The 18,849-nt window shown below is 35.3% G+C and overlaps 1 protein-coding gene and 1 pseudogene across 4 annotated transcripts in view; one reads left to right on the top strand and one right to left on the bottom strand.

Annotated features, from left to right (window-relative positions):
* Positions 1–18,849, bottom strand: part of PARN (poly(A)-specific ribonuclease) — a 226,455-nt gene that overhangs the window by 131,180 nt on the left and 76,426 nt on the right. For all 4 annotated transcript variants that reach the window (XM_077141739.1, XM_077141740.1, XM_077141737.1 and 1 more), the window contains exon 21: positions 13,243–13,317. In XM_077141739.1, coding sequence (XP_076997854.1) covers positions 13,243–13,317 — 75 coding nt within the window. The remainder of the gene's footprint in view (positions 1–13,242; positions 13,318–18,849) is intronic.
* LOC143667479 (thiopurine S-methyltransferase pseudogene) lies at positions 7,517–8,233 on the top strand (annotated as a pseudogene).

Below are 18,849 nucleotides of genomic sequence, written 5' to 3'. Positions count from 1 at the left end.
AAAGGAGAGAAGGCCTTCTTAATGCTTGGACAGCATATTAGAAGGCCTTATTACTAAATAGTTACGTAAAGCCATGTTTGTTTTTTGTAATCATACAATCTGAAAAGCACTCATTAACATCTAGATTTATTACTTTGGATACAGAAGTTAAGGTCAAATACTGGTCTGAAGTATCACCATCATCAATTATGAGTTACTAAACACTCCCCTCCCTGGTCTGGCATTTTACTAAACATAATGAAGTGACATTTGCCCTGCTACAAAAATGACGTTTGGGTTTCTTTCCAAGAATAATGAGTGCCTCTTTTCTAAAAAAAAAATGCCTGTAAAAACACTCAATAGTTGAAATATTATCAATAAACATCATCAAGCAAAATGTTTCAGATTTGCCTTTTCAGAACAGCAGATTCAGAAGGAAAATTGAGAGGAATTCCATAAATCTCATGATTAGAAAAAAGATGCCATAAACTAACTAGACTCAACCACATGAAGGGACTACTCATCTGCCAGCCATGCTGAGTTTTAAAAACAACCTAGCAGATGCTTTTACAAGACTTTTTTAGTCTTAAATTTAAATATTTTATAACAGATAATATGGAAAAATCAGAAAACAGAGAAAAACAAAAAACAGAAATTATAACCCATCTCCATCACCCCAAGAGATTAATTTGTAACGTTTTTAGAAATACCATCATATTCTGAATTATCCATTTATGTAACAACCCCAAGGACATTCTGCTTATATTTGAAATTTGCTAAAATAGGATTTATTTCACTTGTTTAAAATAAGATCAGTGTAACAACAGGAATCATATAAGAAAACAATGTCAACATGTAAACACTAACACAACTAAGCTACTTATTAAACTAGCTCATCATTTCAAAACGGCATTTCAAAGTACAGGAATAAGAATAAAAAAGATACAACTTCTGAGTCCTCATATTCAGTCTTTCGGTGGCAAGACAGCAAATGAAAGTGAGATTAAGAATCCTAACTATAGCTAATTATGGCTTTGGTACTAAATCAGGCACAATGACACCTGCTCACTAAAGTAATTCTGCATAGTCTTAAAAAGTACGTATGACAACATCAACAGTAAAACATACAACTACATTCAAAGGTATACAAAATTACCTGAACGAATGCAGAGATTTTATATTCTTTTATGACCATAAGAATTCAATGTTTAAATAAAGATGTCAACTCTTGCTAAATTAATAGATGTATTAAAATGATGATGTGGGACAGGTCATGGTGGCTCAGCAGGCAGAGTTCTCGCCTGCCATGCCTGAGACCCGGGTTTGGTTCCCGGTGCCTGCCCATGTAAAATAGATAAACAAATAAAATGATGGTGCAAATCCCAATGGGCCGTTTGAAGGACCCTAACAAAATGACTCTAAAGCTCAATAAAAAAATTAATAAGAGATTACATGACAAGATTTTGTAGGTTTGTCCAGAGTGATGCCCTGATAAATCCCAGAGTGCTTTGAACAGTGAATAAAAAAGTATTTGCAAAGTCCCCTTGGAGGAATGGTGAGAAAGGGGGAAAATTCAACTTCCCCAAGTGGAGAATTCTTGATATTCTTCCAAGCAGTAGGGACAACAAAAGCAATAGGCTGAGCCCCCAATCGTGGGGTTTGTTCATATGAAACTTAATCCCGCAAAGGATAGGCTAAACCTACTTAAAATTAGGCCTAAGAGTCACCCCCCAAGAGAACCTGTTCTGTTGCTCAGATGTTGCCTCTCTCTCAGCCAACACGACAAATTCACTGTCCTCATAAAAAGTTTAATGGTGATATTTAATAGGGGGTGTACAACAAAGCAGTTATTTAAAGTGACATTTCAATTCAACTGGACAGATTTACTCAATATTCTGATAGTGTATCACAAAGCAAATATTCTTAGATCCAGATAACCTGGCCCTAAAAAAAAAAAATCAATCACTAACACTTTGGACAAAAACCAACTTAAGAGAACCTGAAAATTCTAACTCACAAGTACAATCTTTCTCCTTACTACATTTGCTACTGCCAGCAAACACATTGCCACTTTACTGTGCTAAAGCAGCCGTTAGGGACTTGGGGAAGGGAATCCTTCTCTGACAGTCAGGAAGTTGCTTGCCCTCTCTGAAATCAGTTAATGTGCTAAAGAATGGTAATTAGGGAGTTCCCAAGTTATTGTCATACTCTCAAAAAGATCTGCCTGATACAGATTTCAAAGCAGAGACAAGTAAATCTACTAGTTCTCAAAATTAAATACATTATAGAAATAGGAAAACAAGTCTCTTAGTAAAGAGCATTAAAGTTATCCACAGTGCTGGTGATGGATTAAAGTCATAAAGAGAAAAATGAGAGTCAGCTGGTCTTAGAAATTTTCAAATCTGAAGATCTCTACACAAAACATACATTCACGCTTCTCACTAATGATTTTCCTTTAGCAAACTGGAAGTACTTTAAGAACCAATGTTGTAATAATCTTGCCTAAATAAAAAGAAATATATTGGTTTCAGAATCTGTTGCTTATGGCATAAAAATTAGATGTGATTTAAATCCACAAGTTAAGCAAGCTTTTCCCCAAACAAGCTTATTTAATAGAAATCTTATTTTTTAAAGTCATGCTATAGTTGGAATCATTTACCTATTTCTACATTCATAATTCAAGATAACTGTTAAAGCCAATTCTATAAACAATTTAAGATGATGAAAATTAATATGCAAGGAATATTATCATTCACTTTTCTGGTCCTTTCTTGAATACTTGGTGCATTTCCTTTTTGACAAGAATAAAATATATGCTAACACGCTAGTCAACCATGAAAGGCACCACAAATAAGAATAAAGACACCAAGCACCTTGGATACTGTCTATTAGTATAAGTATATTTGAAAGGAAGAAAACTTAGTCCTTTTAATCAGATGAAGGAAACAAGTAGCAATTTTTTTTGATGAATTAATATTAAACTTTCTCAAAGCATTATTAAACAAAAAGGAAAAAGGTAGTTTAAGCATGTATCATATAGCAGGACTTTCTGGATCAAAAAGCAGATGCTATGAGGGCTATAAATTAAAAAGCACAGATAAGGGAGGTTCCATCTCCAGTACAGAGTTCCTTACAAATTGACCCTCACACAGATAAGTATAAACTCTGGAAAAGAAAAAAGAAAAAAACTGAATAAACAAAAACACAGGTGGTTTTTGGAAAGGAGTCCAGAATTTTGGAGGAAACAGCTGGCACAGAGTGAATTTCCTGTTGTTTGAGACTTTGCTTCAAGGGGCAACAGTAGGCGTGGACCAGATAAAACTCCAACAGAAGGTTCCCCGACTTTTGGGTAGAAGAAACCAGGGGAAGAAGTCTGGTACAACCAGGGGCAACACAAAGTAAGGAAGGGATCTTGGAAAAAGAGGAAGTCAGAGAAGGGGAACCCCAGATTTGGTGTATTAACTCAACCTAAGTCTCTGGATTTCCCTGAACTGTGAATGTGCAAGGCAGACTTAAAGCAATCCGAACCAAGATCTGAGTGAGCCACTGCCCACCAGAGGCATGAAAGAGTTTGCAGTTTGAGCCTAAGTTAATTGTTTAATAAAATTAAGACAAAAATGTGAAGACTCCACTGAGGAATACGAGCAAAATCCAGAGTCTCCACAACTGAACATTTACAATGTCCAGGAAACAATCCAATATTGCCCAACGTAGGAAGTCCCAGAAAAACATAACCCGTTTACAGGGGAAAGATAATCAATAGATGCTAATACCCAAATAGTTCAATGTTGGAATTATGAGAAAAAGACTTTAAGCAAGCTATAATGGCTGTGTTCAAAGAGGTAAACAAAAATGGGATCATGATGAAAGAAGATAAAGGAAACTCAACAGAGAAATAGAAAATATAAAAATAAATGGAATGAAAATGCTAAAAAATACAATAAAATAAAAAAGTCACTGAATAGGTTTTGAGAATAATGACATCAGAGGAAAGAGCCAATAAGCTTACAGATCAACAGAAATGATCCAATCTGAAGAAAAAAAGAACAGTGCATCAAGAAACTCTGGAACAATATCACAATGTCTCCCACATACACGCAATCAGAATCCTAGAAGGAGAGGGAAGAGAATACGGAACAGAAAAAAATCCGGAATAATGCTTAAAATTTCCCAAATCTTATGAAAGACATAAATTTACAAATTCAACAGGACAACCAAACCTAGTAGGCTAACAACAACAAAAAAATCATGTCTAGGTACATGATAGCCAAACTGCTCAAAATTCAATAGTGAAGAGAAAATCCTGAAAGTAGCCAGAGAAAAATGACACATTACATACACGGAAACAGTGATTCAAATGACTGTGAATTTCTCATCAGAAATCATGAAAGTCAGAAGGCAGTGGAATCATATCTTTAGAATGCTAAAAGAACAGAATTTTATATCCAGCAAAAACATCCTACAAGAATGAAAGCAAAGTAAAGACATTTACAGATAATGGAAAACTAAGAGAAATAGGAACTACCACACCAGTACTACAGGAAATACTAAAGAAAGCTCTTCAGACTGAAGGGAAATGACACCAGAAAGACACTCAGCTTTCTGAGAATGAATGAAAAGCATGTGAAATGACAAATAAATGGGATAAAAAAATTTCCTCAATTTCTTAAAATACATATGTCTATTTTAAAAAACATACACATAATACGGTTTTGTGGAATTTATAAAGAAGGTAGTTGTAATATATATGCCAACTACAGTATAAAAGATGATGGGGGCAGGAATAAATGGATAATATATGGTTTTAAGCTTTCTATATTCTGTGCAAAATGGTATAATATGAACTCTAAGTAGCCTGTGAAAAGTTATGAATATATATTGAGATTTTTTATGGGAACCACTAAAACATAATGCAAAGAGTTAAAAAGCCAACAAAGAAATTAAAATGGAATTCTAAAAAAATTTTTTTTTTCAAATAATCCAAAAGAAGGTAGAAAAGGAGGGAACAGAGGAACAAAAAACTGGAGGGAACAAACAAAAGACAATTTTAAAATGAGAAACCTAAATCTGACCATATCAATAATTGCATTAAATGTTAATGAGCTAAACACTTCAACTAAAAGGCAGAATTATCAGAACGGTTAAAAAGCAGAACTCAACTATTTGCTGCCTTCAAAAGATTCACCTATATAAAAAGACAGATAGGCTGAAAGTAAATGGAAGGAAAAGGATATACCAGGAAAACATAAAAAGCCTAAGAAGATTAAAATGACTATATTAATATCAGATAAAGTAGACTTAAAAGTCAGAGTATTATAAAGAGGGACATTTCATAATGATAAAGGGACTAATTAATCAGAAAAACAATAATCGTAACAACAAAGCTTCAAAATATATAACATGAAAACTGACAAAACTAAAGGAAGAAACAGATCATTCCACAATTGCTGGGGATTTTAATATCCCCTACTCAAAAATTAACAGGACTACTAAATAAAAAATCAGTAAAAATATGCAAACATAAACAACACTAACTGTTATTTATAGACCATAAAATTCAGAAATCACTTTGTTTCCAACTGTACATAGTATGCTCAGCAAGACAGACCTATAAAGCAAGCATCAATAAAATTAAAATGATCGAAATCTCTAACCACAGCAGAATTAAATTAGAAATTAATAATAACAATGAGAGATCTAGGAAAATCCTAAATGCTTAGAAATTAAACAACACACTTCTAAATAATCCATGGGTCAATAGGGGCAATTAGAAAATTTTTCTAACTGAATGAGAATAAGTATACAACATATAATTTGTGGGATATAACTAAAGAAGTGCTTAGGGGATAATTTATACATTTACATAGTTGTATTTAAAAAAGGAAAGGTCAAAATCAATGACCTGAAGAGAACTTTAGCTATTATTCATTGCTAATTGATTAAGAGTTATCACAGGGGTACCCACAATGGAGACAAGAAGACCCAGCAGAAAGGAAAAACTGAGGCAGACTTGCAAACTGCTTGAATGGTGAATATATTTTCCACCCCAGTTAGACAAGGGTAAAAGTCTTACTGGCTCACGATATTGAAAGCACAATCTCTAGCCAATCAGTAACTGATAACTAAGCTATGCTGACCTACATGCAACCTCTAGGAAACCAGGGTTCAAATTTTTTCGAATTAAAAACAACAACAACAACAAAAACCACCCTAAATGGGACATGACATTCAGGGATGAAAGTCTCCCTGGCGGTGTGGGAGGTGACTCCCAATATGAGTCCAGCGCTGGCACTGTGGGATCAACAATTCTATCCTGACCAAAAGGGGGGAAAGAAGTGTAACAAATAAGGTATCAGTGGCTGAAAGAGTTCAAATAGAGTCGAGAAGCTACTCTGGAAGTCACTCTTATGCAAGCTTCAGTTAGATATTGTCACCTATCATAGCTTGTCAAACCCCAACCAAAACCATTCCTGCCAATCCTAAGGAACACCTAGGGCATTAAACAAGATTCTACAAAGGTTCCATGCACTAGGGTAACTTTCCAGAACCTACAACCTCCAGATGGGTCCCTGGACCATCTAAGTCTGGAAATGCAGAAGGACCACCCTCTCCAGAACACCAACTGGTTCCATCCCCTATCCCATCTTACTGACTCCCACTTCCAACATGAAAAAGCTAGAATGGCCATAGTGCAAATACTCCTAAAGAGGAGAAAGATCCAAGGTGATGGTGGAGTTATACAGAGAAGGTAGGGTTTAACAAGTGAGTATGATTGATGAATCATTATATTGATATTTTTCTTTCAGTCTCCAGTAACTTACAGTGGCTAGAAGTAAAATCCTAAAATTATAGAACTGTAACCCATACCAAACTCTGAAATCAGTTCTACAACTAACTGTTGTACTGTGCTTTGAAATATACTGCTTCTCTATATGTGTTATTTTTCACAAAAAAGAAAAAAAGTCAATTGGCATGATAAATGCACAGACATATCATGGGAAAAAAATAATGTAATCATGAACTACATTAAAGAACAAAAATTTAAAATAAAAAAAAAATATTCAATGACTTAAGATTCCACTTCCAGAAGCTGAAAAATAGGAGCAAAATAAACCCAAAGTAAACAAAAGGAAGTACATAATAAAAAAGCAGAAATCAACAAAATAGAAAATAGCAAACAATGGAGAAAAATGAATTAAGCCAAAAGATGGTTCTTTGAAAAGATTAACAAAATTGGTAACTCCTAGGTAGAGTGATAGAGGAAAAAAGGCAATACAAATCACTAAGATCACAAATAAAAAGGAGTTATAACTACAGATTCTACACACAGTAAAAGGATAATAAAAAGCACAAGCAAAGTTTAAAGTTATAAGTAGCCTTTTAGCAAATTCAGTACTGAATAATTGCTCCCAAAGAGTTATGCCCACAATTCTAATATTTATCTGTTCAGTAAAATCAAAAGCTGTGCTTTTGAGGCAGTGGGTAGCTGAAGAGGCTAAAAGATAACTACTTGTAAGGCAAAGGTGTCTACAAAACTATGAATGATACAAGAACTTAACATGAAATTATTAAGTACCCCAATAATGTGGTACAGAAAAACCGAGTACTAACTCTGGAAGAATGGCCAGAAAAGTGGGTGGGCCACAAGACTGCATTTCATCAAGAACAAGGACATCAGCTATTAAGGAAGGATTTGGATACTTTTCTTAATGGCAAGAGTGGACTCAGGGTATTTTTTCCTCTTTGTGGAAAAGCACAAAGTTTATAGACCACAGACACAGGTATGGAGATTAGTGAACTTGGGATTCAAGAATTTTTTCCAGAGCAGAATTTTTCTCACTCAGAAGAACCAATTGGTGAAATTTCTGGAGCCAAAGTATTTAAGAGTTCTTCAGGGAACATTTCATTGTACTGCTGCAGTATTTTTTATCTTTCCAGAGTAAATATTGGCAAATTTGACAGGACTTGGGAGACACGAGCCTTAATTGCTGTTTATCCAGGTGATCATGACTACATTGATATAATGCTGTCCCTAAAAAGAAAAGAGTTCCAGTACCTCACATCTGTTGTTTCTTATGACCCAACTATACATGCAGGCCCCCCCATTTTATATTCCAGACACTGAAATTAAAAGATTGTTTGGGACAAAATGCAATATTCATTGTCTTGAGAAGGTTGATGATTTTGAAGAATGTCCTAAAAGTTGAGGAACCAAAACATCTTTGAAAAGTTCTATCTATTTACAAACAAATAAAATCTGGCACATCAACATGTTTTTGACTAATTGAAAATCATGTTCATGCCTGAAAATAAGATGAATGACTTAAAAAATCATTTACCGATCACATCACAGATCTGTGTTCAAAAACCGTATGTAACTCTTTGAGAAAAACACATATGAAACGTAAAAAGTCACTACCTTTTATAGGAGAGTATGATTAGAGGTAAAAGCAGACTGACTATGCTCGTCTGTTTTACTAACAGATTGGAAAATGTTTTGTCATCAACATGTATTACTTGTATAACTAATATATAAAAGAGAAATGCAATGTATATATAACAGAAATTTAAGAGAGAAAAATTGACATTGAATGTAATACTTAAATAAGATGCAAAGTAAAAAGAAAGTAATCTGAAAAATTTTATATAAAATAATTTTTACTATAAAAACACACCTTTTCACATTTTGTCTCCTTATATAAAAATTTTATACATAAAAGAAATCAAGAAACAAATTTCAGCTTATTAAATGAATTCTCCTAAATGGTAAAAATTTATATATTTTAAAATTAAAAAGTTTTTTCCTGAGTTTGGAAGGTTTCTGTTTCCTCTTGGTTGATCTTATTTAAATGATAGTCTTATGAAGTACAGTGAATCCAGGTTCATGATTGTTCACTTTGAAAGTTTAGACTAAAAGCTGGTTTTCATTAATACTCACATTCTATTAAATCAAACATTCCCCACTAACTGCACTAGCTAATATCTAAAACATTTCGATGTTAACAGAATGGTGTATTTTATTAAATAAATGTTACTTATGGGGAAAAAAAGCTTTGCTTTTCAAAGTATAACTTTAATATAATTACACTCATATTTTGGACTAAGATGAAGTATCTTACTACCTCCATCCCAATAAAGCACCCTGAGCAAGCTCCCAAAGGGGCATATCAGAAGTTTATATAATTGTCTGAATTTGGGCTACCTTTGGAAAAGAAAAAACAATTTTAGCTTCTTCTGAAGTGCCTTTATCAATTTCTGTTTCTTAAATTTCATTTAGTATGTATGTAAGCACCAATCTTCATATTCAAAATAAATGAAAAGGTGACTTTTTCCAAGTCATTACATAAAAATTATAGGTAGACAGTATCCTGTAATGTATTTAAGGGACAATGTATTAGTTTGTTAAGCTACTGGAAAGCAATATGCCAGACACGGAACAGCTTTTAAAAAGGGAATTTAATAAGTTGCAAGTTTACAGCTCTAAGTCCTAACAGTCCTAACTAAGGCATCCAGAGGAAGATACCTTGGCTTAGGGAAGGCCGTCCTGGAAAGGCACATGGCTGGTGGCTGCTGGTCCTTGTTCCTGGTTCCACCGCTTCCAGCGTCTGATGTCAACGGTTTCCTCTCTAATCATGTGTGAGCCCTAACTTAGCTCCTCTGGGATACAGTTCTGGGTTCTGGCTTGCTTAGCATCTCATGGGAAGGCACATGGCAATGTCTGCAGACTCTGCCCATTTCTAGGCATCTGCTCTGTCACAATTCCAAGTATCTCCAAACATCTGAGTCACTGTCAGCTTTGAAGCAACTGTTCTCCAAGTGTCTGCATCAGCTCTGAGCTTTCTACAAAATGCTTCCTCTTTCGCAGGACTTCAGTAAATTAATCAAGACCCACCCTGAATGGGTGGAGTCAGATCTCCAGCTAACAAAGCCCACATCCAAAACTGGGCGCACCATATCTCTGTGGGAATAATCTAACCTAAAATATTGAACCAAGATGAAAAGAAACAGTTCCCCCCACAAGATTGGATCACCATTAAAACATGGCTTTTGTGGGGTACCTAATAGTTTCAAATCAGCATAATATCTAAATATTCAGAGTATGAATAGAAAGTTCTACTCCTTTTGAAATTCTGTTGAGTTATTTCTCCTATTTAACAAAATTACATTAGAAATACAAAAATCCTAAATGTAACTGAGCTATTTAGATAGAACCATTAAAGATGATCTCTTACTTGACTCTGAAAATAGTTCTTTTCCATGGCTTCAAGTCCCACATTGGTCATGTACTATCTCATCTGAAAAGCCAGCGGGTAGAATGCTAAACAGAGGCCTCATATGCGTTACTATCTGAAAATCCTATAATTACCAGGGACTCTCATCTTCAAAGCAGCAAGAGACAAAAAGCAATGGGAATCAAACCATATGACACCTGGTACGAGGGTTTTAATAATTAAAATAACAGTTTCCCACAGAAAGGGAACTTTCATATTCAAGATGTTGAAAAGATATTGACTAGACTTCGTATTATCAAAAGAAAAAGACAGGTATCGGCTAAAAGGCAATTTTTTAAATGTAAGTAAAAAATAGTTTGCAACAGAGCCAAAGAAGCCATTATAAGCTGCTATATAAATAGGCATTTAATGATTTTTCCAATGTTATGTTACTGATCTAACAGACCCTATGTTTCCATTTAAATGAATAAGTAATTTGTTTAAAATAATAAGAATAGGATTTGCAGAACATTAGATACACTGGTCCCTTCGCATCATGAGAATTACCTCTATATATAAAATAAATTTTAGGCTGCCTTTCAATTAAACATCTGTACAATTTTAGAAATCATGGGAAAAGACCAGCAGCATTACACATTTCCATCATGGATAAAGGGGCATTTCTAAATCACAATACTATGAATATCACATATTCAATTCAATAAATATTTACCATATAATTACTAATGTCAGATACCACTACTTCAGGAGCTGAAAACACAATGGTAAACAAAAGAGACATGGACACTGTAAGAAAAGAGACTAGGGTGAAAAATAAAACTTTAATAACAAAGTTGCATATATGAAAAGACAAAAATAATCTACTTTTTAATTTAGGAGGAAGAAGGTCACAATTTCATCCTGGCCTATTACCTATTCCAGCATACATTTATTTACTTAGGCCACAGTGTGTACCAAGAACTAGAGAAAGATTCAGAAGTAAACAAGATGGGCCCAATATTGCCCTCAGGGAGGAAACACAAATGAACAAACCATCAAACAAGAGATTGCTTTTGTGGCTACCAAAGACTCTGAAGTGTAGCTTCCTGATTTAAGTTATCACTGAATAAAATACTTCACTTAAAAGTTACTGTCATTATTTGACATCAAATGTGGTTTAATGGGAACATTAAAAGACACTGTGACATCACATACACATAAACCAAGAATTTCTTGTTTACAGATTTCAAAGCATTTTTATAAACTCTTACTTTTACTGTTCATTGGAAGAGAGGTTAAACAGATATTTTAAGAATTACCTACCATTTCTCAAGCACTGATTGTGGAGGGTCAGGCTTTTTGCTAGGAACTTAATATCCATGAACTCATTTCATCCTCAAAATAATCCTGCAAAGTAACCATTATTACCTCCATTTCACAAACGTGGAACCTGTGGCTTAGAGAGTTTTTATGACTTGCTCCAAGACACATGACAAGTGGCAGAGTCAAAGTTAGATACCACATCAGTCTGACTGCAAAGCCTATGTGTCTCCTTCCATCCCACTGAACTGCTTCAAAGTCGTCCCAGTGCCACCAGTAAGGGCACTGAAAGGAGAAACCTGCTCTAACCGCACCTGGGGAGGAGAGGAGCCTGGACTACAGCACAAGCCAGGGCATTCTAGTTCAATGTTCCTTTAGTCATACTGAAGCCTCACTACAGTCTTAACCTCAGGCTCCCTGCTCCCCCTTTGAAATTATCCTTAGCTCTCTAATTCAATTCCTTGGATTCTATCTAAATCATTTTTCTAAGGACTGGGGGGAATGGGCTACTTTAGAACAGAAACAAATCTAAGAAAAAAATTCAAACATTTGAGAAGCAACAGCATTTACCTCCTGCATTCAATACCAATCCTGTTGTTATATGCTCCTAAAGAATACATCACACTGAAATGTACTATTAATAACCATAATAAAAGTTCAAAGCTATCCCAAGTTTTACATACAACACATCATGTAACCCTCACCATAACTCTAAGAGGTCGATACTACTACTGCTGGTTTATAGAGAAAAGCAGAAGTTTAGAAAGGTTAAGTAATTTGCCCAAGGCCACAAAACAATAACAGGTGTAGCACTATGATTCCAGAGTTTAAGCTTTTAACCCCTACAATTTAGTCTCTATTTCCACAATGGTCCTATAATTCATCAAAAATACCAAGATTTTCTGATCTGAATTTGTATATTTGTAGCTTTCACATGCAATTACTCATATAGCTACAGTATCAAAATTACATAGTTTTAGGGTGTGGTAGTTTGTTAAATAATAAAAGTTAATTAGACAAATTTTCTCGAATTTTTCACACCTTTTACATTATTAAGCACCAAGGTGCTTGAAATCTATTTGAATACATAAGCTTAACAATTCATATTTTCTTCAATATTTTAGTGAATAACTTATTTCAACCAAAGAAAACAATGTTTTATGGTAAGTAATATCAAAATTATGTAGGGTTCAACAAAGAATGTGGTACTACATCTTTTTACAAACTCATTATAAAAAGGAAATAAAGTATCTTTTAGTTTAAATAGCTTGTAAAACAAGTATTTGATACCTTTATGGACTGAATAAATAACAAATATTTATAAATAAATGGGAGAAATACAAAGGTGAACAGGCCAACACAGGTTATTACTTTTGGTCTTCCTCATTCTCCTCAATCTGTTACTTTTCAAAATAAGGCTGAAACTTGGCTGATCTGCAACTCATTTTAGAAAAATACAATGGAAAATAATGGAGGTAAGTAAAAATATACATATTATGTAGTACATTCTAGTGAATCACATCTAGAAAATTTGTCTTATTTTCTCAACTACACATGATATTGTTTATTTCTTTTATTTTAGAAAAGAACTGAAGAAAACCACAAATCTAGTCAGCAACACTTGTGATTCAAGTGATAAAATCCACAATTTTCAGATTTGGGGTAGTGGGTCAGGGGAAGTATCAAGCTCCCACTTTAGTTAATCCACAAAATAAATGTCCAAAACACTTACCAATCTGTACTTGCTCAGGCTGGCTCAGAGAAACAAATGCTGATGTGTCATCAATCCAGGATATCTGAATGTTACCTGTAATAGTGAATAAAAAAATAAAGTCAATATTTGACCATTAAGACATTTCAGATTTTAATTGCATATTTGACATATTATCAGTATAGGCCATAATTTAAATGGGTGGTAGTTTTTTTTTTTCTCATAGGCAGGCACTGGGAATCGAACCCGGGTCTCCAGTATGGCAGGTGAGAACTCTACCACTGAGCCAACCTTACACTGCCCAGTATAGGCTAGAATTTAAAGAGAGATGAAGTGCTGGTTTAAAACTTGATCAGAATCTTAGCCCTACAGCCACCCTACTATAACTTACCTATCAAAGCAATTACTTAGTTTAAAAATGTAAGAGAAGAGATAAAACGGGGGGGGGGGGGGGGGACTATTAGGTAATTTGTTTTTAAAACAAAAGAAAAAACCTCCCAGAAGATGGCAGAATAGAATATGCTGAGTTCACTCCTATTCCATGGAACAACTAAAAAATAAGAGAAACAACCAGGACAGCAGTTCGGTTGTGTCTGCAACTGACCAGAGAAGGACTTCTACGGGGAGATCCTGGATAAAAAAAAAGAGAGAGAGAAAGTGGGACAGACAGAGCAGGGTGAGTATGCTTGGTCTTGACTCCACCTGGGGCAAGTGGCAGCACACAGGAAGGAGCGGGTTTTGAAGGAGCAGGGCCAACCTCTGCAGCTAGCCTGGGAGATCTTCCCTCTCAGCTCCACAACCAGGAGCTCCTGTTTGGGGAACCTGGAAGCCAGCAGACTAGGTCTGCCTGCACAGACAGACCTTCCAACCAGGGCAGAGTGCCTGTGCCCAACCACAGAGACAGGCCACTGTGGTTGCCTGGTTTGTGGCAGAGACTGAGAGGTGTGGCCTACAGCCCTCAGGCATGCACAGTTCCCCACCAAGGGAAGCAAGTCAAGCTGCACCATGCCACCAGGCTTTGCGGGTATGGATGAGGGCGGGGCAGGTGAAATACTCAGTCCCACAGCATAGGTCATCACAAGAGGAAGACAGGTTAGCACCAGACCCACTGGGCCTACAAGCGGATTCTCCACCGAGGTGTACAGTGCCCACCTCTCACTCCGAGAGCTGGTGGCTTTCAGTGCACAACAAGACCAGTGGCCCTGGTTGGGCTGGGTCTCTGTGCTCAGCCCAGAGTGGGACTGAGGGGAAGAGGTATAGCCCAAAAATGTCATCTGCTGGGAAGATGCCTAAAGTGGTGTCTGGCAAACTGCTCATCTGCTTACCTCTCAAAAGATCTCCCATTAGAGTTGCAGCTCCTACATGAGATGCAGGCTTGGTTTGGCAAGGAATTGCTGACAAACCAAGAGTAAAAGAGACATTCAACAGAAACCCAAGCGAATACAAAACCTTAGAGAACCAAGGGAAATAAACTTCCAAAATAACCTTCTCAAGATAATAAAATGCCCCGAAGCCAAAAGAAAATCACAAAGCAAATAAGATGAGGGTTGATGGCCCAGTCAAATGACCAAGTTGAATAGACACAAACTATGGAAAGACAGGGTCAACCTTAACAGGTTTATATCAAACATGTTTATATAATTCTCCTAAATAAATTCAATGGATTGGCCAATGACATAAAGGATATCAAGAAGACACTAGAAGAGCACACAGAAAAATTTGAAAGAATAAAGAGAAAGAAAGCAGATGTCACAGGGAGGAAAAATACTGTGGATCCAATTAAAAATAGGTTAGAAGCACAAAACAGCAGATTTGAAGAGGCAGAAGAAGTAATAAATGAACTAGAGTACAAGGACAACTGAATTAGAGCACACAAAAGATCAAATGGCAAAAAGATGGAAGAATTTGAACTGGATCTCAGGGAAATAATGGACAACAAAAGCCCACAAACTGAAGAACCATCATTGTCCCAGGAGAAGAGAACATTAAAGGGCTAGGAAGATTCGTTGAGGAGATAATGTGGACAAGCTTCCCAAACTTGATAAATGACATAAATATGCAAATCAAAGAAGCCCAAAGAACACCAAATAAAATAAATCCAAACAGACCCACTCCAAAATACATACTAATCAGGCTCTCAAATACTGAAGAGAAGCAAAGAAAGTCCTGAAAGCAGCAAGAAAAAAGCGATTCACCACATGTAAGGGAAACTACATAAGATTAATTTCTGACTATTCAACAGGCACCACTGAGGCATTGAGGCAGTGATTTATTTAAAATTCTGAAAGAGAAAGACTTACAGCTAAGAGTTTTAACTCAGCAAAGTTGTCTTTCAAAAATGAGAGAGAGATTAAAACTTTCAAAAACAAATGCTGAGATAATGTGTTAACAGAAGACCTGCCCTACAAGAAATGCTAAAAGAAGTCTAGTTGGCTTGAAAAAATAAAAATAAAAAGACAAGAGGGAAGGGTCTGGTTGAAGGCAAAGATTTGAAAAGTATCAGTAAGGATAACTTAAAAAGAGGGAAAAGAATACCTAGAACTGATAAATAAAAAACAAAGGATAAGACAGATTCAAGAACTGCCTTCACAGTAATAACTTTGAATGTTAAAAGACTAAATTCACAAATTAAAATATCCAGATTGGCAAAATGGACTAAAAGTATGATTCATCTACATGCTACCTACAAAAGATTCATCTTAAGATACAAGGATACAAATAGATTGAAAGTGAAAAGATGGAAAAAGATGTTCCATCCAAGTGTAACTCAAAGAAAATCGGAGTAGCTATACTAATATCAGACTAAATAGATTTCAAATGTAAACATGTCATAAGAGATAAGGAAGGACCATACGTGTTAATAAAAGAGACAATTCACCAAAAAGAATTAACAATCATAAATGATTATGCTCCCAATCAAGGAGCACGAAACTACATGAGGCAAACACTGGCAAAACTGAAGGGAGCAACAGATGTTTCAACAATAATAGTAGGAGATTTTCAATACACCACTCTCCTCTATAGATAAAATAATAAGACAAAGGGTCAATATAGAGACAGAGAACCTAAACAATGTGATGAATGAATTAGACCTAACAGACATATATAGATCGTTACTTGCCAAAACACCAGGATATACATTCTTCTCTAGTGCTCATGGAACATTCTCCAGGACAGATCATATACTGAGACACAAAACAGGTCTTAAAATTTTTTTAAGATTGAAATTATTCAAAGCACTTTATCTGACCATAATGGAATGAAGCTGGAAATAAAAAAAAACACTAAAGAACCAGAACTCTCACAAACATGGAGATTAAATAACGCACTCTTAAACAATCAGTGAGTCAAAGGAGAAATTGGTAACTATCTGAGATGAATGAAAATAAGAATATAATATATCAGAACTTAGAGGATGCAACAAAGCCAGTGCTGAGAAGGAAATTTTTTTTGCCCTAAATGCCTATATTAAAAAAAGAAGAAAGACAGTGGGCCATGGTGGCTCAGCAGGCAGAGTTCTCACCTACCATGCCAGACTCCTGGGTTCGATTCCTGGTGTCCGCCCATGCGAAAAAAAAGAAGAAGAAAGAGCAAAAATTGAGGAATTAACAGCTCACCTTGAGGAACTAGAGAAAGAACATCAAACTAATCCCCAAAGTAAATAGAAGAAGATAAACAGCAAAGTTTAAAGCAGAAATAAATGAATTGGAAAACAAGCAAACAAACAAAACAACAGGAAGAATCAATAAAACCAAAAGTTGGATCTTGAGAAAATCAGTAAAATTGATGGACCCTTGGTTGGGGTGACACAGAAAAAAAAAAAAAAAGAGTATGCAAGTAAATAAAATTAGAAATGAGAGGAAGATGTTATTATGGGTACTGAAGAAAAAAAATCATAAGAGGATACTATAAACAACTATGCACCAACACAGTAGACAACTTAGATGAAATGGACAAATTCCTAGAAACACAGGAAGAAGAACCTACACTGACTTAGGAACAGAAGAAATCAACAAACCAATTGCATGAAAAGATTAATCAACCATCAAAAATCCTCCACAAAGAAAAGCCTGGGGCCAGATGGAACTTTTACCAAACATTCCAAAAAGTACTAGTACTAACATTAATTCTGCTAAAACCTTTTTAAAAATGGTGAAAAAACAGGCAGGCCACGATGGCTCAGCAGGTAGAGTTCTCATCTGCCATGCTGGAGACCAGAATTCAATTCCCAGTGCCTGCCCATGTGAAAAAATAAATAAATAAAAATGATGAAAAAGGAACACTAGCTAACTCATTTTATGAAACTAACATCACTCTAATACCAAAACCAGATGAAGATGCTAAAAGAAAGGAAAACAACAGACTAAGCCCCCAAACGCATATAGATGCAAAAATCTTCAGCAAAATACTAGCAAATTGAATCCAATGACACATTAAAAGAATTATACACTAAGACCAAGTGGGGTTTATAACAGGAATACAAGAGTGGTTCAACACAAGAAAAGCAATCAATGTAATACAATACATACTAATGAATTTAAAGGGGAAAATCACAATTGTCACCACTATTATTCATTATCATGCTAGATATTTTAGCTAGAGCAATCAGGCAAGAAAAACAAATAAAAGGTATTCAAACTGGAAAGAAGTAGTAAAACTTTCATTATATGCATATAACATGATCCTGTACTTGGCAAATCTCGAGAAATCTTGATTGCTTGACACAGCTACTTGAGCTAATAAATTCAGCGAAGTGGTGAGTCACAAGATTAATAATGTGCAAAAATCAGTAATGTTTCTATATGCAAATTAATGCCATCACTGAGAAGACAATTAAGGGAAATATTCCATTCAAGATAGCACCTGAAAGAATCAAGTATCCAGGAATAAACTTAACCAGGGATGTAAAGGAATGATACACAGAAAACTAAAATACATTGCTAAAAGAAATCACAGGAGATCTAAATAGGTGAAAAGACATTCCGTGCTCATGGATAGGAAGGTAAAATGTTAAGAGGGCAATTCAACCCAAATTCATCTACAGATTCAATGAACTACCAATCAAAATTCTAACAACCTACTTTGAAGACTTTGAAAAGCTAGTTATCAAATATATTTGGAAGGAAAAGAGACCTCAAATAGTCAAAAATATTCTAAAAAAGTAGAACAAAGTGGGAGGACCAACACTTCCTGATTTTAAAGATTATAAAGCTATAGCAGTCAAAACAGCATGGTAATAGCAGAAAGACAGACATATTGATCAATGGACTCAAATTAAGAGTGCAGAAATAGACCACCAAATCTATAGTCAACTGATTTTCAACAAGGCCCCCAAATCCAATGAACTGGGACAGAATAGTGTTTTCAATAAATGAACATGGAGAACTGAGTATCAACAGCCAAAAGCATGAAAGAGGACCTTTACCTTACACTCTATACAAAAAGTAACTCAAAGTGGATCAAAGACCTAAATATAAGAACCAATACCATAGAACTCCTAGCAGAAAACATAGGGAAACATCTTCAAGACCTAATAATAGGAGGTAGCTTCTCAAACTTTATACCCAAAGCACAAGCAATGAAAGATAAAATAGATAAATGGGCACTCCTCAAAATCAGATACTCCTG

The sequence above is a fragment of the Tamandua tetradactyla genome, chromosome 23 (assembly GCF_023851605.1).
Source record: "Tamandua tetradactyla isolate mTamTet1 chromosome 23, mTamTet1.pri, whole genome shotgun sequence".
In the NCBI taxonomy this organism is placed as follows: Eukaryota; Metazoa; Chordata; class Mammalia; order Pilosa; family Myrmecophagidae; genus Tamandua; species Tamandua tetradactyla.
This window is presented reverse-complemented; position numbering and strand designations above follow the sequence as displayed.